At 50.9% G+C, this 15,346-nt stretch overlaps 3 protein-coding genes across 3 annotated transcripts; 1 reads left to right on the top strand and 2 right to left on the bottom strand.

Annotated features, from left to right (window-relative positions):
- Positions 1-634: 634 nt before the first annotated feature.
- Positions 635-2,923, bottom strand: N7496_003426 (uncharacterized protein; the record flags this gene model as incomplete). Its single annotated transcript, XM_056696357.1, has 3 exons — positions 635-878; positions 947-2,593; positions 2,685-2,923. The coding sequence occupies 3 exons, from the start codon at positions 2,921-2,923 to the stop codon at positions 635-637; spliced, it is 2,130 nt and encodes a 709-aa protein (XP_056558569.1).
- Positions 2,924-6,405: 3,482 nt separating this feature from the next.
- N7496_003425 (MFS transporter) lies at positions 6,406-8,317 on the top strand (the record flags this gene model as incomplete). Its single annotated transcript, XM_056696356.1, has 3 exons — positions 6,406-7,952; positions 8,015-8,093; positions 8,150-8,317. 3 exons carry the CDS (start codon positions 6,406-6,408, stop codon positions 8,315-8,317), a joined length of 1,794 nt encoding a protein of 597 aa, XP_056558568.1.
- Positions 8,318-9,300: 983 nt separating this feature from the next.
- Positions 9,301-12,557, bottom strand: N7496_003424 (uncharacterized protein; the record flags this gene model as incomplete). The annotated part of the gene is made up of 2 exons (XM_056696355.1): positions 9,301-12,474; positions 12,540-12,557. 2 exons carry the CDS (start codon positions 12,555-12,557, stop codon positions 9,301-9,303), a joined length of 3,192 nt encoding a protein of 1,063 aa, XP_056558567.1.
- Positions 12,558-15,346: the final 2,789 nt, after the last annotated feature.

Genomic DNA, 15,346 nt, shown 5'->3' with positions numbered 1-15,346 from the left:
ATCATCTGGTATTTGTCCACACCTTCAGTCCAGATCTGAAGACCTCCTACAGGGTGACGACTATAACAATGTTTCATCTGCGTGGAGTCATGCTCAAGACCCAGAGTCTACGAGTACATACCTCAAAAGCAACGTGGAGGAATGAAAAAAAAAACATATCAGCACACAAAGCCGGCCGGAGTCTGTCCGCTAGGACCCTCTCAGACCGAAACAATCCAATGTCAATGTTAATGGCATATATACAGCCCAGGACCGAAGCACCAGGGAAAATGTAGAAAAGGGCAGTAGCAAAGAAGAACAAGAAAAAAAGGATGATGATGATGAAAATCCATCGGGGAACACAAACAGAACCCAACCATTATCTATGTACGCCGAATGACAGCAGATTTCCCAAAAGAATCCCCGAGGAAAAGGGTAGAAAGAGTGCAAAAGACACATGAGAAAAGAAAGATCCGGGAAGAAATGGAATATGAGACAACCCATTTCTTGGATATGGCCAAAACAATTGGAGAGGTAACCATGAAAAGCGCAAGGTCGTCACAGGTTTGTTTCCGAGAGACACCAAAGTAGCACAGAGTCGTTACGGGGGGGAGAAGGAGAAGGTTAGACGGGCGAATGAAGATGCTTTTTTTGTTTATCGGTTCATGCCCCAGTCAGGTCGCAGACTGGTCATCATATCGTCCTTGGTACCGACCATGTCACCCGGCAGGCGGCTAACACGATAGTTGCCCATACGAATATTGTTCATATGGGCGTTGGAGATGCCCGTCCGGTTGCTGCGAATACTACCGGCATCGCTGCCACCGTCGCTGTTCTTAAACCGGGGTGGGGGTGCAAAGTCCAGACTGGTGTATGTGCCAGATTTCCGCAAGGCGTGACTAGAGAAGGTCAAGTTAGCAATATATCCAAGAGGGTGGCCCTGAGATATAGAAAAGACAAAACTTACGGGCTGGGAATCGCAGCAAGGTCATCGAACGCCGAAGCAAGCGGAGTATGAGCCCGGATGGCAGGGCTGTACGGCATCGAGCCACCGGTAGGAGTCTCGGGACGACCTTCACGACGATCACGGAAACCATGACCAGGGGCAAAGTCTGCCGCCATGAAAATGGAATCATCCTTCAACATGTGAGGAGTCGGGAGTAATTGAAGAGGTGCTGGGGGAGGCATTGGCTTCCGGGGAGCACCACGAGGCCCGGGAAGTCGGCCCGAAGCCGATGAGAACGCACGAGGACCCGGGCCACCGAAACCATTGTGGCCAGCCGAGTTGGTGGCCATATGGCGAGCAGCACCTTGGAAGCGAGGAGGAGCCCGGGGAGGCGGGGTCATAGCACGACGCTCCATGGGCTGTGCGTAAGGGGCAGCAGGGGGAGCAGCTGAATCGAAATAATCGCCAGTAGTCGGGTCGTAGACGTAGCCACCGTCATAGAACTCGGAACCGTAGTCTTCGTAGTAGGTGGTCTCCCGCTTACTATCATCGAAGTATTCCTTGTAGAAGGAACGGATACGGTTGGCACGCTGCTCGGGGTTGTCGGCCGGGTCTTCTGGGGGCAAGGGGCGCACACCGAGAGTCAGCCGGCGGGTGTCGCGGCGGTTGTTGTTGTCAAAGGCGATATCGAGGTTCTGCTGGGTTTCTTCGTGCTGCTCAGGCTGCTTGTTGTTGTCATGATGGGACTGGTTGGCTTCCGCAGCTTGAACATTGATCGTCAGTTCCGGCTTGCGTTCGTCACCGTAATCACTGGTAGTGATATCACTGGCGGGTAGAGAGATGCGAGGCAATGGCATATTCGAAGTCTGCGCGTGTTGGACAGGCTCATGATGGTCAGGAAGCGGGAAGTTCAGGCGTTCTTCATGGGGAGAGGTGTTGGCGTGGCCAATTGGAGGCTCCGTTTCAAAGTGCAGCTCCGACATGGGGTTGTTGTTCAAGTGGAATTGAGGCTCAGGGGGTGAAACGGCACGGTCAGGGCTCTTGATATGATCGGTCGTAGCACTGCCAATTGCCATTGCAAACTCATCGTGCTCAGATGGGGCCGGGTTTAGCCCGGGCATTGAGCGAGGGTTGTCTTGATGATGAGCTGGAGGAGGACGCTGCGGCAGATGTTCTCCAGGAGGGCTGTTATAGCGAGGAGGGGATGAGCGGGACATCCGCTGAGCATTCCGCAAGAGACCCGAGTTGGGATCCTCGGCACCTCCGTATCCATGGCGGGTAGAACCTCCCAGGCTCGATCCATCGTCACCGCGGTTTCGGGGGAATGACCGAACGGATCCATTGTCTGTACCTCCAAAGACCGCCGGGCGGTACTTGTCATCATCAATGGATCGAGAGAGCGAGTGTAGGGATTCTCGAGAGCCGTGAAGACCGGGGGGCATCAGATACGGGCTAACATCGAGAGACAGACCCTTCGAATGGTTGGGTTCCATCATTTCCGCTTGTAAACCGTTGGGGAGTTTCCTCGGCTTCCTTCCACCTGGTCCAACCATATCCATACCGAAATCCAGGGACTTGTGCTTATCCATTGCATCCTCACGTCTCAGCTTCTTCACATGTCTCCGGTGCAAGAAGATCAAAACCACAATGGCACATATAACGGGAACACTGCTCGATCATTAGATTTCCATTTACGAGTTCACCGGGGTGTATTTACTCCCCAACTAGGATTGGAAGAGAAAGACATCAAATGACGTACCCAGCACCTAGAACGACCGGCAGCACCGTCGTTGTCAGGTTACTCGTAGACTTTTCCGAGGAGGTTGAGGTTCCGGTAGTTTCTGAGGAGCTCGGTGCTCTTGCCACCAACGAGGGGAAGCCAGCACCCGGCATCGTGGTAGTCGTGGGCACGAGGAGAGGGAGTCGAACAGACGGGATGACCTCCCGTGGAACCACGGAGTGCCTCATCACCAGATCGGGATCATGATGGTGAGGCATGGCTTAGAGGCCCGCCGTTGGGGGGGGGGGGGGGGGGGGGAAAGGAAAGCGGGTCGTAGTTGTAGTCGATCACAGAAGGCGGCCCGATCTGCTTCCCACACGCGAACCAGTCGACAAGCGCGAAATAAAATCAGAGCGATGGCCGTAGGAAGTTTTAAACCGAAGTCATTGAGAGTAATTTTTTTCACAACGATCGAACCGGGCTTTCGAAGCCACGAAAAAATCAAAAAGGAGTGTCGTGGAGAGATTGATGAGGGGTGTGTTGTAAAGGAATGTGGCGGCCAGCAGCCAAAAAAAGGAGGGAGTGAACGAGGGTCGGGAGATCGAAAGAGTGTCGAGTTAAGAGAGAAGGAGAGACGAAACAAAAGGAAGACAGACGATGAAGAGCGACGAGAAAAGAGGAGAAGAAGGGGGGGCGCCAGTTAGGAGCAGTTCTGGGCCGTTCTTAGCGCACAACAATTAGATTACCCGTACGGGCTGTGAACTTAACCTGAAGGAGTTAGGAACTGGCTACCGTCTAGACTGGAAATGGCAATTTTGGTACCAAACTGTATGAAATAATCAATACCATACGTATTGTATCTTCTCGAATCTCCGCAGTCGCCTCCCCCTGAAGCTCTTAAATTAGCAACCAGTTCTTCTTCTCCCTTTCCTTTTCACCAGGACAACCTCGTCTCTTCGACAACGAACTCTTCTGCAAATGCTGATCATAACATGGACTTTAACTTGTTATGTCTCTCCTAGTTACTCTTGACTCTTTAGTTCTCACTGCACCAAGCAAGGTAAAGTGTGTGCCTGAGACCTTTTCTGGTCTCCACTTTTAGCGTCAGGAACCCGCCCACTGGGGGGCCAATCAGCAGTCGCCTGCCCCTGAGCCGGAGATGACCACCGCAGCCTGATTCCAGGACGGTGTACGAGATGAACGAGTACGGCTACATGTAAGGGCCACCGGGCAGTGGATATAATCATAAGGTGATAATGATTATTTACCATGATTAGGAGTATAATTGGCATAACAAGGATAGGGAGTTCGATCGATAGTCAATTCCACTATCGTTATCCTTAGGCTAGAGCTAGTCCTCCGGTCGCAATAGATCCATATTGGTTACTCGTTATCAGCCTCTCATTGCTATCATGGTTATCACTCTGATCTCCCATCTTTTTCCTGACCGAGACTATAGTATCTGTATACTCCTGTCATCGTTATTGACCTGTCACTATCCAGCCCTGGAATGCGGCGGACGGCCCCCCCTCAATCTGAGACGCTGGCGGGCTGTCCCCCCCTCATTCCACTGGAATGTTGCCCACCGTTCCTCCGGGGTCGCGTTTCACTGGGTTCTTGGCAGGGCTCATGCGGTGGAGAAACTCCTCGCCAGATACAGTAGAATCCTCGGACTTGACTTCTTAGAGATAGGCCAGGATAGGCCAGGATCAATAGCGTTGGACTTGTTGATCAGATGTATAAAACGGTATGCTGTCTCGGCAGTTCAGTACTGATCGTCAGATATTTATACAACTAAATAACGATAACTATGTCTATACCTGAATCACAGAATGGTGTGCCTAGGCAGGTGCATCCTGGGCGATGCTTATCAAAAACCAAGAAATATTGAACTTCCCGCTTGCCATTCACTATCTGAATAGTGGATAGTGGGCCAAGCCTGTTTACTTGGCAGTGGCCCGCCTAATCCTGACCAATTAATATGTTTGGTACTCGATATCTTGAAAGAGCTGGTACTGGACGTATTATTTACTATTAGCGCTTTATCTACATCACGCTATATAACCCATCGAGCCCTCGATCAAGAGTTCTTGAGGCGAAAAGCCACTTTGGTTCGTTGTCCCTCTAGTAGGCGCCAACGCTCGGGCTCGGCGTCTAGCCTTAGTGCGTAGCTTTCACATCACTGCGTCACTGCTGTAGATAGAACGATAATACTTACCAGTAAAAACAGTAAGAAATATCTAGAGAAGTTTATTGATTGTGACTGTACACTGAAAGCTCGATTTGGGCGCTAGAGGCACCAGGCACGTGACTATGTCCGTGGCTTCAGCCACAGTAGCACAAGAGTAACCGAAGAGCCTCATGTGGCATAGGGAAGCAGGTATTAACAGCTTAGTATGGCTCATTTCTCTCTCAGCCACAAGGCTACGTTTAAACTGCAGTCTCATCGTTACCGGTGATGATGATCTATAATCTAGGGATTCGACCAAGTACGCATGAATTTGGCGACTCGAAGAATAGCGTATGGGTATTCCCTTTTACAACAAACAATTATGAACTTCGAAACTCAATCCGACCATGAAGATCAATCTATTTTGATTTATACTCTGGGCAGGTCCATTATCCTAGTTAGGAGCCTTGTTCGAGACAGAAGCTGTGGTCTGAAGGGGTCATACGGCATCTGGCGAGACGAAAGAGGATATAAGATGACCAATATAAGTAGAAGTTGAGCGGCAGGTAGAAAAAATTGAAGGATTGGTTATCAAGCTAATATCCACTGTGACTTGAGATAAATAATATTGTTGTAACGGTGGCATCCCGGCACAGGCGTGGTCGTAGATATATATCTATGAACCGATATGCACGGGCATAAATCATATTTACCCCCACCTCAAAAACCCGAGACATCACAACGTAGACACATCAAGAATAGACGAAAGACAAGCTCCACGAACTAACTAAACCTATGTTATCGCGTGCGGAAGAAAATTTTCAAAGCATCAATATCATCCCATCTTCATGGTCGGGTTCAACAGCCGGGATGACGTAAAAGCCTAGAATAACCGAGCATCGCAAGTGGAACGCCGAGAATACCCATGGCCAACGTCCTGATAAGGCCCCATCTGGCCCATTGCGAACAAATTTTCCAGACTAGTGCACGCTGTTATCAAACATGTGCGCCGAGAAAGCTCGGCCAGGCACGGACGTTTGGGTGTTGGGGGTATATCGTTGTCTCTCGGCTAGCCGAGTGGGAGGTCGGGATGTGCGAAAAGTATGTTGGCTCGGTAGTTGAGTTTAACGGGATATGATTTGAATTACCATATTGTTTGGTAGATGTATATTCAATTGAACAGTAGTAACTACCTTGAATAAAAGGTAGAATCAAACTACAATTGAACGAAACAATGGATCCAGGGACCAGAAGTACAAGCTCTCGTGGTGGCGTGTAGCCCACGGATAGGACGGTGCAATGGCAGCGGATCCAGCAAAAGAGGAAAGGGAGGTCCGCGCAACTTGACCGATGCATTCCGCTTCTGTATCCATAGTAGAGATATTGATAGTGTCTCCATTATTTTGCCGCTTGGCAGAGACCTGACACCCGAGCAGATATGGGTCCCAGTCGAAGGCGAGAGATGTCCGTGAAAAAACTGGGATATAAACGATTGACAATTCCCACTCCTCCCTAAAAAGGCATTTTTGATCATCATTTCCAATAAGTCCAAACTATATATCAAGGTCCTGGACATTGGCTACTGCCATCATGGACTCTGAATGGGATGTAGAGAAAGGCTCAACACAACCTAGCCCTAATACTACTTCCTCCTCCACAATCCAAAGTGTCGACAACGTCGCCTACCGTTCAGACTCATTATCAACTACAGCCGCCTCATCCTATCTATCATCAAGAGATGAATTTGAATATCTATCTCAAGTCCCGACTTCCCATTCCCATCGTGCCCAAGGCCTGGAACTCCATCCCACCGCACTAGAACGCATCGCAACCCAACGAAGCCAACACAATGCCACCGTGGGCGCCAGCCACAAAAAGAAACAAGAAGAGTCTGGACCTCTCCCAGACTTTGGAGCTGGTAAACCCTATCCACCCCCATTACCAGACAAGGAAGAATACGTGGTCGAATTCGCAGGCCGAGACGACCCCCTCCACCCTCAAAACTGGCCAACAAGAAAGAAGATCTTGACGGCTGTCATCTTATCATGGACAACCCTCAATTCAACATTCACTAGCAGTATCTACTCTGCTGCTATCAGCACCGTCGCGCACGAATTCGGCGTCTCCAGCGAAGTCAGTACACTGGGTCTATCACTATACGTCCTCGGCTTCGCAATGGGACCTATCTTCTGGGCTCCATTCTCCGAACTAAAAGGCCGCCGTCTCCCCCTCCTCCTATCAATGCTCGGCTTTACAATTTTCCAATTCGCCGTCGCCACGGCAGAGAACCTCCAAACTATCATGCTATGCCGCTTCTTCGGCGGATTCTTCGGGGCATGTCCCCTCGCCGTCGTCGCCGCCGTGTTGGCGGATATCTACAACAATCGCGTTCGCGGCCTTGCAATCGTCGTGTTTGCCATGACAGTCTTCACAGGGCCGCTTATTGCGTCGACGCTGGGCGGGTTCATCGTGCAAAGCCTTGGCTGGCGCTGGACCGAATACCTCACCGGTATCATGGGTGCGTCGGCGCTATTGATCGATCTTTTCCTTCTACACGAGACATACCCGCCTATCATCCTCGTGCACAAAGCCGCTGAACTCCGCCGCCGTACGTCGAACTGGGGTATTCACGCAAAGCAAGAAGAAATCGAGGTAGACTACGTCGAACTCGTTCAGAAGAACCTCCTCCGTCCTATCAAACTGCTCTTCCTAGAACCCATCGTTCTCTTCTTGAGCATTTACATGGCCTTCCTCTACGGCCTGCTATACCTCTTCCTCACCGCATACCCAATCGTCTTCCAAGATATCCACGGTTTCGCCCCGGGCGTCGCCGGTCTTCCCTACTGGGGTCTGGTCGTTGGCGAAATCTGCGGAGGACTGTATATCATCCTCACACAGCCATCGTATAACCGCAAACTGGATGCTAACAATGGCGTTCCCATCCCGGAGTGGCGTATGCCTCCTGCTATCGTTGGGAGTGTCGCTTTCGCGGGCGGTTTGTTCTGGTTTGGATGGTCTGGGTGGAAGGCGGATATCCACTGGGCTGTGCCGATGACTTCGGGGTTGATGATTGGGTTTGGTCTGTTTTGTATCTTCCTTGGGGCTTTCAATTATATTATTGATGCCTATACGTCGTTGTAAGTGTGATGTATCTTGCCCTGGGGAAGAGATGAGTTGCTAACATTTCATTTTCTATTAGTGCTGCGTCAGCCCTTGCTGCGAATAGTATCCTTCGTTCTTCCGCCGGTGCTGGGTTTCCCTTGTTCGCCCCCGCTATGGTATGTGTCATAACCCCTTATATCGGAATGGACAATAAACTGACGTGTATTTATAGTTCAAGTCATTGGGTGTGAACTGGGCGAGCACATTGCTTGGCTGTGTAGCCGTTTTGATGGTCCCTCTCCCGATCATCATCTACGTCTACGGTCCCAGCATCCGGGCGAAGAGCAAGTTTGCAACTGTTCACATGGCCTTGGATGTAGATGATGAGCACGTGGCATGAGTGTGCCATGAGGATTCAGTTAGAGGTGAAGATGATGATGACGACATTGTTTAGAATTTTAGATTAAGATACCCCATTGTTTAGCAATTGCATCGACCTATCCTCGAGGTTATCAACGGCGATTTCATGAGACCAACATTCTACCCCCTAATTTGTAGTGTCTTAACTAAGATTTAGAATATTGAAGTATTGCAGTATCTTAATCCCGACCATCGAGTCTTTAAATACATGGTCAATATCTCAGGAATAATGTTCTGATTCAATGCAAGCGTATTCCATGTTTAAAATTCGAATACAATACCCAAGAACCACTTTTGAAAAATGCTCCTGTCACCAGACCGAAGCCCAGCAAACAAAATAATATGCATGACATTGAAACTCATTGCTCCTCGTCTGGCGGGGTCTTTGCAAACATCATCACAAGCTCGGAGCCCCCCTTCCACGATTATTACAGCGCAATTATGAGGATATGAGCTGCGCAAATATATGCAACAGAGACGAATGAAAAAAAGGAAAGTGGGAACAGCGCTGGAAGGAGGACTGGAAACAAGAAGTGAACAGAGAAAGAAAGTAACAATAAATGACATAAACCCCCCAGTGTGTTGCTCGTACAAGAATTTGGCGTGCAGTTTCGCACGGATATGAGAGGACAGGACTCGAACAGAAAGAAAAGGAGTAATGGGTCAGCGATGTACAAGAAGGAAAAGTTGTACAGAGATGCAAATGGCTTTTTTGACGCCTGAATAGAACGGATATGGGACTCGTTCGCTGTAGGGAGAGCCAGAGAGAAGGAACACAAAAGAAATTCTGTCGAAGGGAATAATAATAGGGAAGATGGTAGAATGAGAGAATCGTATGACAGTGCCATGCATGAACTTCCTATGCCGGTTTTGTAGCCGCATATTAATCAAACAGAGAGAAAAGGAGAGGGAGTAAGATATGGGCCTTGGCCATGATGTTGCAAGATGCTTATGAAAGTCTGATCAATGCATCTCTGCCAAGGCAGCCTCGAAGCTTGCAAGGTCGTCATGTGGTTGGTCGAATATCCGGCGGAAAGGAGGGTCGGAGGGAAACACATCTTTCGGGCTCGAATCGACACCTTCAGCCTTGCGGATAACTTCCTTCAAGGCCCGTGTGACCACACCAGCTCGTACGACAAGATCACGAAGGGATTGGGTATCAAAGGGAAGTTTTTGAGTGCGCGGGGCTGGAGTCAAAGCAGAGTCCTCAGTCTGGCGACTGGGTTGTAGAATATCAAGAACCGATTTTGATCTTGGGGAATTCTTGGCAAGTTGACCGAGTGTAGGATTATAGAGCCGGGTTTCATGTTGCGCGTTGCTTTGCCAAGAGCCACTAGGGCGATCCTCCTTCGTTTGCTTGGGTGATGTGGGTGGTGACCGGGCGTTTTGCTGGTGAGCACCTTGCCAGGAGTTATCACTGTTTCGCTTGGAGGCACTGCTCACACCTTCATCGTCCGAGTCGTCGAAGCTGAAAGTCAGCGAAGACGGCGATCCGGGAGGAGACCGGCGGTCCTCGTCATCGTCAATTGTTGCGAGATTAACGATTCCTTCTGCCTCTTTCCACAGTTCACTCGATGGGCCGGTCACAAGATCCAAGACACTGGCCTGGTGCCGAAGCCGCTTAAGTTCTTCGACGAGCAGTGTGAGCTCCTGAACCTGGCCAAACTGACCTCGAAGGCTTGCCTGCCGTTCAAGAATAGCCTTGGGGACCATCATGCTTTGAGGAGCAGCTTCGGGCTCGGAGCTCTTCGTGTCATTACTAGCCGCGGGCTCTTCGCTGTCGTCAAAGTCAAAGTCGCTGTCCCAGTCCTCGCTCACCCCCTTGGATCCCAAACCCCAGGTGCCGAATTTACCGGATGGCTGACGAGTCTCATTCGGAGGGAGCTCTCTTGTCACGGGTACACTCTGACTCCGAAGGTGGATAGAAGAGGGGACCTTTCGACAAGCCGCACGACTTCCTCTGTCAACGCCACTTTGCTTTCCATGCATGGTTCGGGGGCGAGCCTCGGTATCCGCGGCATCACGGTCAGGGCGGGCCTGCTCAGACCAGTCGAAGATGTTCATCTTCTGACTCATGTATGATTCGGCAATAGGCGAGCTCGGCTGAGTGTTCGCAGACGAAGAACCGGCGTGTCCGACCGAGGATTTGGATGAAGAACCAGGGAGTGGCGACTGCACTGGAGGACCATTCGGCTCACCAGGAAGTGCTCCAATCATGCTTGCAGCTTCTTCATCTCCCTCCGAGATCCAAGACTCATCATTCAGGCGGACCTGGGCCACCGAGGGGACGAGGGAGTCGGGGAAGAGAGGAGTTTCCTGTTCCAGACGCGAGGCGAAGGAACCGCGCGGGAGGAGGTCCTCGAGTGTGGTGACTTCCTCATTCGACAGACGTGAACCCGCTTTGTCAAACATCGTCTCAATGTGCAATCCTTTCAACCCACCGCCACTGGTCTCTCTCGTGCGAATCGAGTCCCAATAGTCAGTCATGATATCAGTCTCATATTCATCGCCCGACGTGAAAACACGGGTGTCATCAGAACCGATAACGGTGGACGAGGGATCTGAAGCCGCAATAGAGTGTCGTTTCGGTCGGCGGCGAAGAGAAGAGAAGGTATAACTATCTGGACGTGCGGAATGCTGCCACGTAGATAGAGCAACGGCATCAGACGTGAGTGGACGCTGACCACGCATACCAATATCGTAATCCTGGGAGACCGAACGAGGAGCCATGAGATGATCCCTACCAAACGCCGAAACTGCCAGTGCAGGTGGTGAAAGAACGAATGGGCGCCGGAAAACTGAAGGATCGGTGATATTACGCCGTTGAGGGGCTTGCGGGGGACTTGGAACTACGCTGTGCAATTTCGCAAGCTCTGCTCGAGGAATAGAGAATGTCCTACCCTTGACCCGTTTCAAAGACCCAGCGCGAGAGCGGCCGGGGATCGGAGTACCCGAAGCAGTCACCGTGTTGACGATGATTTTCTTGGGCTCGACATCATTTAATGAGAATGAATGCTTGTGGGCCTGTTTCTCGGGCGGCGGCGGCGATATCGGTGCCAATGATTCAGGTGCGTGTGACATCGCTGCTGAATCAGGCGGAAGTGCAGTAGAAGCAACGGTGGTTGTCGGTTCTGTCTGGAATGGATTACGGAACATCACTGGAGTGACGGGCACTGATTGATCATCTCGCGGCGGACATGCTCTGGAGGTGATTGTGGTTGCCATAACCAAAGCAGGAAGCGTATCAGGTTCGGATATGATCCGTCGCACGCCCGGAGGTTTGGGGCTTGCGGTGGTAGATAGCCTTCGGGCCAATCTCTCTGAAAAGCCCTCTAATTTTGGGAGGAGATATGGCCTCCAGTCAGTTTGCAAGTGTATGTCGAACTCTTCCGTGGTAGGGGATTCCATGGAGTAATTGTCCGAGAAACGGGTTCCAAAGTCCATTGCGAGAGGCGACTGCAGGCGCATCGATTCTGACCGCTGATGGCTGGTCGCCGGCCTGCGAAGGGCGGATGCCGGGGACACGGACGTATTGATAAAGAGAGGATTAGCATTAGTATGTTGTGAAGACGAGCGCTTCACTAATTTGTTGGGTGCTCGACGTGAGCTGGACGGACGAGGAAGGATTGGGCTCGCCGACCCATTAAAGGATGGTGTGACAGGGCTGTTGATCGACGAACTCTCCGTTTGAAAAGAAGCCATTGACAGCCGACGCAGCCAACTTGTCGAGGGACGGCGTGAGTGGGACTCTTGAGAAGTGGCCGACTCGGCGGGTTCATCCTCGGGGATGCGCAAGGGCGGGTTGCTCAATGTTTGACCGCGACGGCGACGTCTGGCCGCGCTGAAGGACATTGATGCCCTGCGCAGATCAGGGCCCTGCAACGAATCTCGGCCTGGCCCATGTTGACCGTCAATCGCTTTTTCTGAAAAGTGTGTCCAGTCTGGTCCCGCCGTGAGTGGTCGAGCCGATCGGGAAGTCTTGGGGCGCACATTGACCGGGGTGGATTGTTCTGAAGGAGTGGGAGGAGCTTGGTTATAGGAGAAGGTCTTTCGCCGGAAGATGCTAGACTTGGAGCGTTCGACGCGACCGAGAGCCAGTCCAGAAGTGGCTATTCCTACTGTGCTGAGAGCACAGAGCTGGGGAGAAAAGCGCGTTAGTCTTGGGTTCAGCCAGACTACTTGAGATCCAGGGCGAAGGTTACCGTCGATATGTGATCCATCCTCAGAGGAGGATGCCGTGAAGCGTGTCAAGCACCCTCCAACTCAGCTCCGAAGGGTCGAGAACCGTTGCGAAGAACATCCCATTTGGTGTGATCAAGGATAGGCTTCGGGGGGGATGCGGCTGAGGCTTTTTGGGAGTGGGAAGGGAAAGTAAAACCGATCTTCGAGGGGGGCGAAGGCGTGAGATAAACAAAGATGGAAATCTGGGGGAGAGATCTCCTTTTTCCCGTAGGCCTTGGACCCGAAAGATTTAGAATTCAACGAGGAATGAGGGTGAACGAGCGAAACCCTCTTTTCCCGTTGTAGTCAGAATCTCCAGGGCCGTTTGGAAAAGGGAGAAGTCGATGACGACTTGGGGAGGGGGTGGGAAGTGGAGTTTTGGAGGTCAACAATAACAAGGCGAGTCGGGGGATTTAACGCTAAACTCAGTGGGAAATCGGAGGGGAACGCGAGGAGGGAATCGATAATGTAGTACTTGGGTACTTGGCCAAGTAGAATGACTGGTTCGTTTAATTTGAGGATGACAAGGGGGGGGGGAGAGAGAGGGAGATAATAATAATAATATCATAATAATAATAGTCGGGTGGTGGTGGTGTAGATAATAACAATAACAACATCATCTAGTATTCCTCCTTCCACAACACTACGGAGTACTATCGTCAGTGTTTCTTCTTCTTCACTTTTCCCCTCGTTCCCTGGATAGAAATCCCCCGATTTCTCCTCCTGCAAACTGCAAGTCCTGCAACTGCAAAAAAGACGCACGATCCCTGGCGGATTATTGCAACCACGATTGACGAGAGAGAGAGAGACCCATCCCTTGCGGCTCACATTGCAGCTTAGCGACTTACGCTCGTGTTCCTCTTGGCCCCTGCTGGAACTACTCATCCTAAGTAGTCTTCCTGTCAATTGGTTCATCCAAAACGGTTGGAGTTTCTGACTTCTCTGTGACTTCTCTCTAACTTCTTTACTACCGTATAGGTCCAGATATCCACCGGCCCTTTTGGACTGTCCCAGACTTTCCAACCCGGAAATGCTCCTCCTTTACGGACTTGTCCGTTCGGAGTGGGCAGTGGCTGAGGGGACAAGGAAATTGGGCGAAGCCATGCGATCCAGAATTCCCCACACTTCTCGTCTCGGGCTCAGGGCTGGCTGGGATCGCAGTCTTTCGGCCCCCCCTAGTCCTTCCTAGGTTTTAGTCGATCGCAGGGGCCCCAGTGCGGCCGATCTGTGTCCATCTGTGTCCACCGGTTGGACCAAACCCGTTCCCAAGGCCCTGGTGAGCTGTTTGGCTAGCCCGGCTTCAACTACCTTTGCTGCTGACTTGGAGGCTGACCTGCCCTGACTTGTTATGGGGGCCTGTCTGTCATGCACCGCAATCCTGAGTGGAGGACTAGGATAATTGGATGACAGATGTCAGCCATTTCTTTCTTGCTGCGTTGGTCGGCGCCTGCAGGCCATCCTGTTGTTCTGAAACACTTTCTCGTCCAATCCCCAACTCCAATGCGGATCCTCAGCCTGCTCTTCCAAACACACCGCATAAGGAAGTTGAACAACTTGCACGAGGGCGAGGCCGTCAATATGCCGATCACTGTGACCGAGCATGGCCGTGATCGAAGAATTTTTGTCCTCAATCTTCCAGAAGGTCTTTACATCCACTTGATCCGTTAGTTCGATTCTTTCTAGTCCCACCGGGCCGACCGGTTGACGGGTTTTTCTCTTCGCGGGTTGTTATTGTTTTGGTTCCCACACTTCCCCCGAATATCAAGCGGGGCACGTTTCAAGGAAAACGAAAAAAAACCAGAAAACATAATTTAAAGCCTGGAAGCTCTTCAGGAACCAAAAGAACCAACAAACTCCCGATCGGTGCTATCGTCATACCTCTCCACCCTGCAAATGAAACGGAAATCCCCGTGGGTCGAACCTGAGCGACAATCGGTTCTTCCTACCGATTCTGTGCCGCCTACCTAGTCCGATGGAGGTCTAGCTTGCACCGGCAACCAGCGTTACCATCCGACAAAGATTGGGAACGCGAAATTGCCATCCGAAAATTTGGAAACCTCGTGGTGCACGACAGTAGTACTAACTGAACTCAGTACTGTCCTCCGCCTGGAAAGAATTCAAGAGCCGATCACTGCGGCTGGGCACCGAAGCCACGAACGCTTGCAAGCCTTGCGATCGGCATGGCCAATCATCCCCCTTGGGAAGGTCAATAGCATTATCTATTATAGAGGTTCATTGGTAGGGGTTCCTTGGGTAGAAAGCTCGTGGCTTACCATTGAAACCTTTATTTTTGACGAACCTCGACTTGATGGTTCGTTATTCTTTGCTACAAACGTCATCTTTGAACAACTCACATACTCTAATGTTTAGGTCTCGGCCTATCGTCCCTCTCCTTTGACTTTCTAGACCCCTATCGCGGACCTCGATAGCACTGTCGATATCCGTTGTATCGGTCTCGCCTGCATATCCACTTGCAGACCATAACGAGATATCCCCTGCACTATTGGTAGTTTTTAAAACTTCACCACCAATATATTTGAGTTTTCTTCTTTCGATCGCCTATGAAAGAGTATCAACCGATATGATCACCAACGTATTGACAGGAATAATATGAGATTTGGGAGCTATACTTTCCAATCATTGAAAGTCTATGAGCTCTGTCGTATGCCCGGTCTGGACCCAGATATGGACTTATCAAGGTACTGCCAGACCAGAATCTAGGAATGGAAGACAAGGTTGCACTACATACCAGCAATCTAGTTATAGTCACTCTTGGCTCTATCCTCGT

Source organism: Penicillium cataractarum, assembly GCF_028827025.1.
Source record: "Penicillium cataractarum strain IBT 29864 chromosome Unknown utg000002l, whole genome shotgun sequence".
Lineage (NCBI taxonomy): Eukaryota > Fungi > Ascomycota > Eurotiomycetes > Eurotiales > Aspergillaceae > Penicillium > Penicillium cataractarum.
Note: the sequence above shows the minus strand (reverse complement) of the source record. Positions and strands in the feature narration are given on the sequence as shown.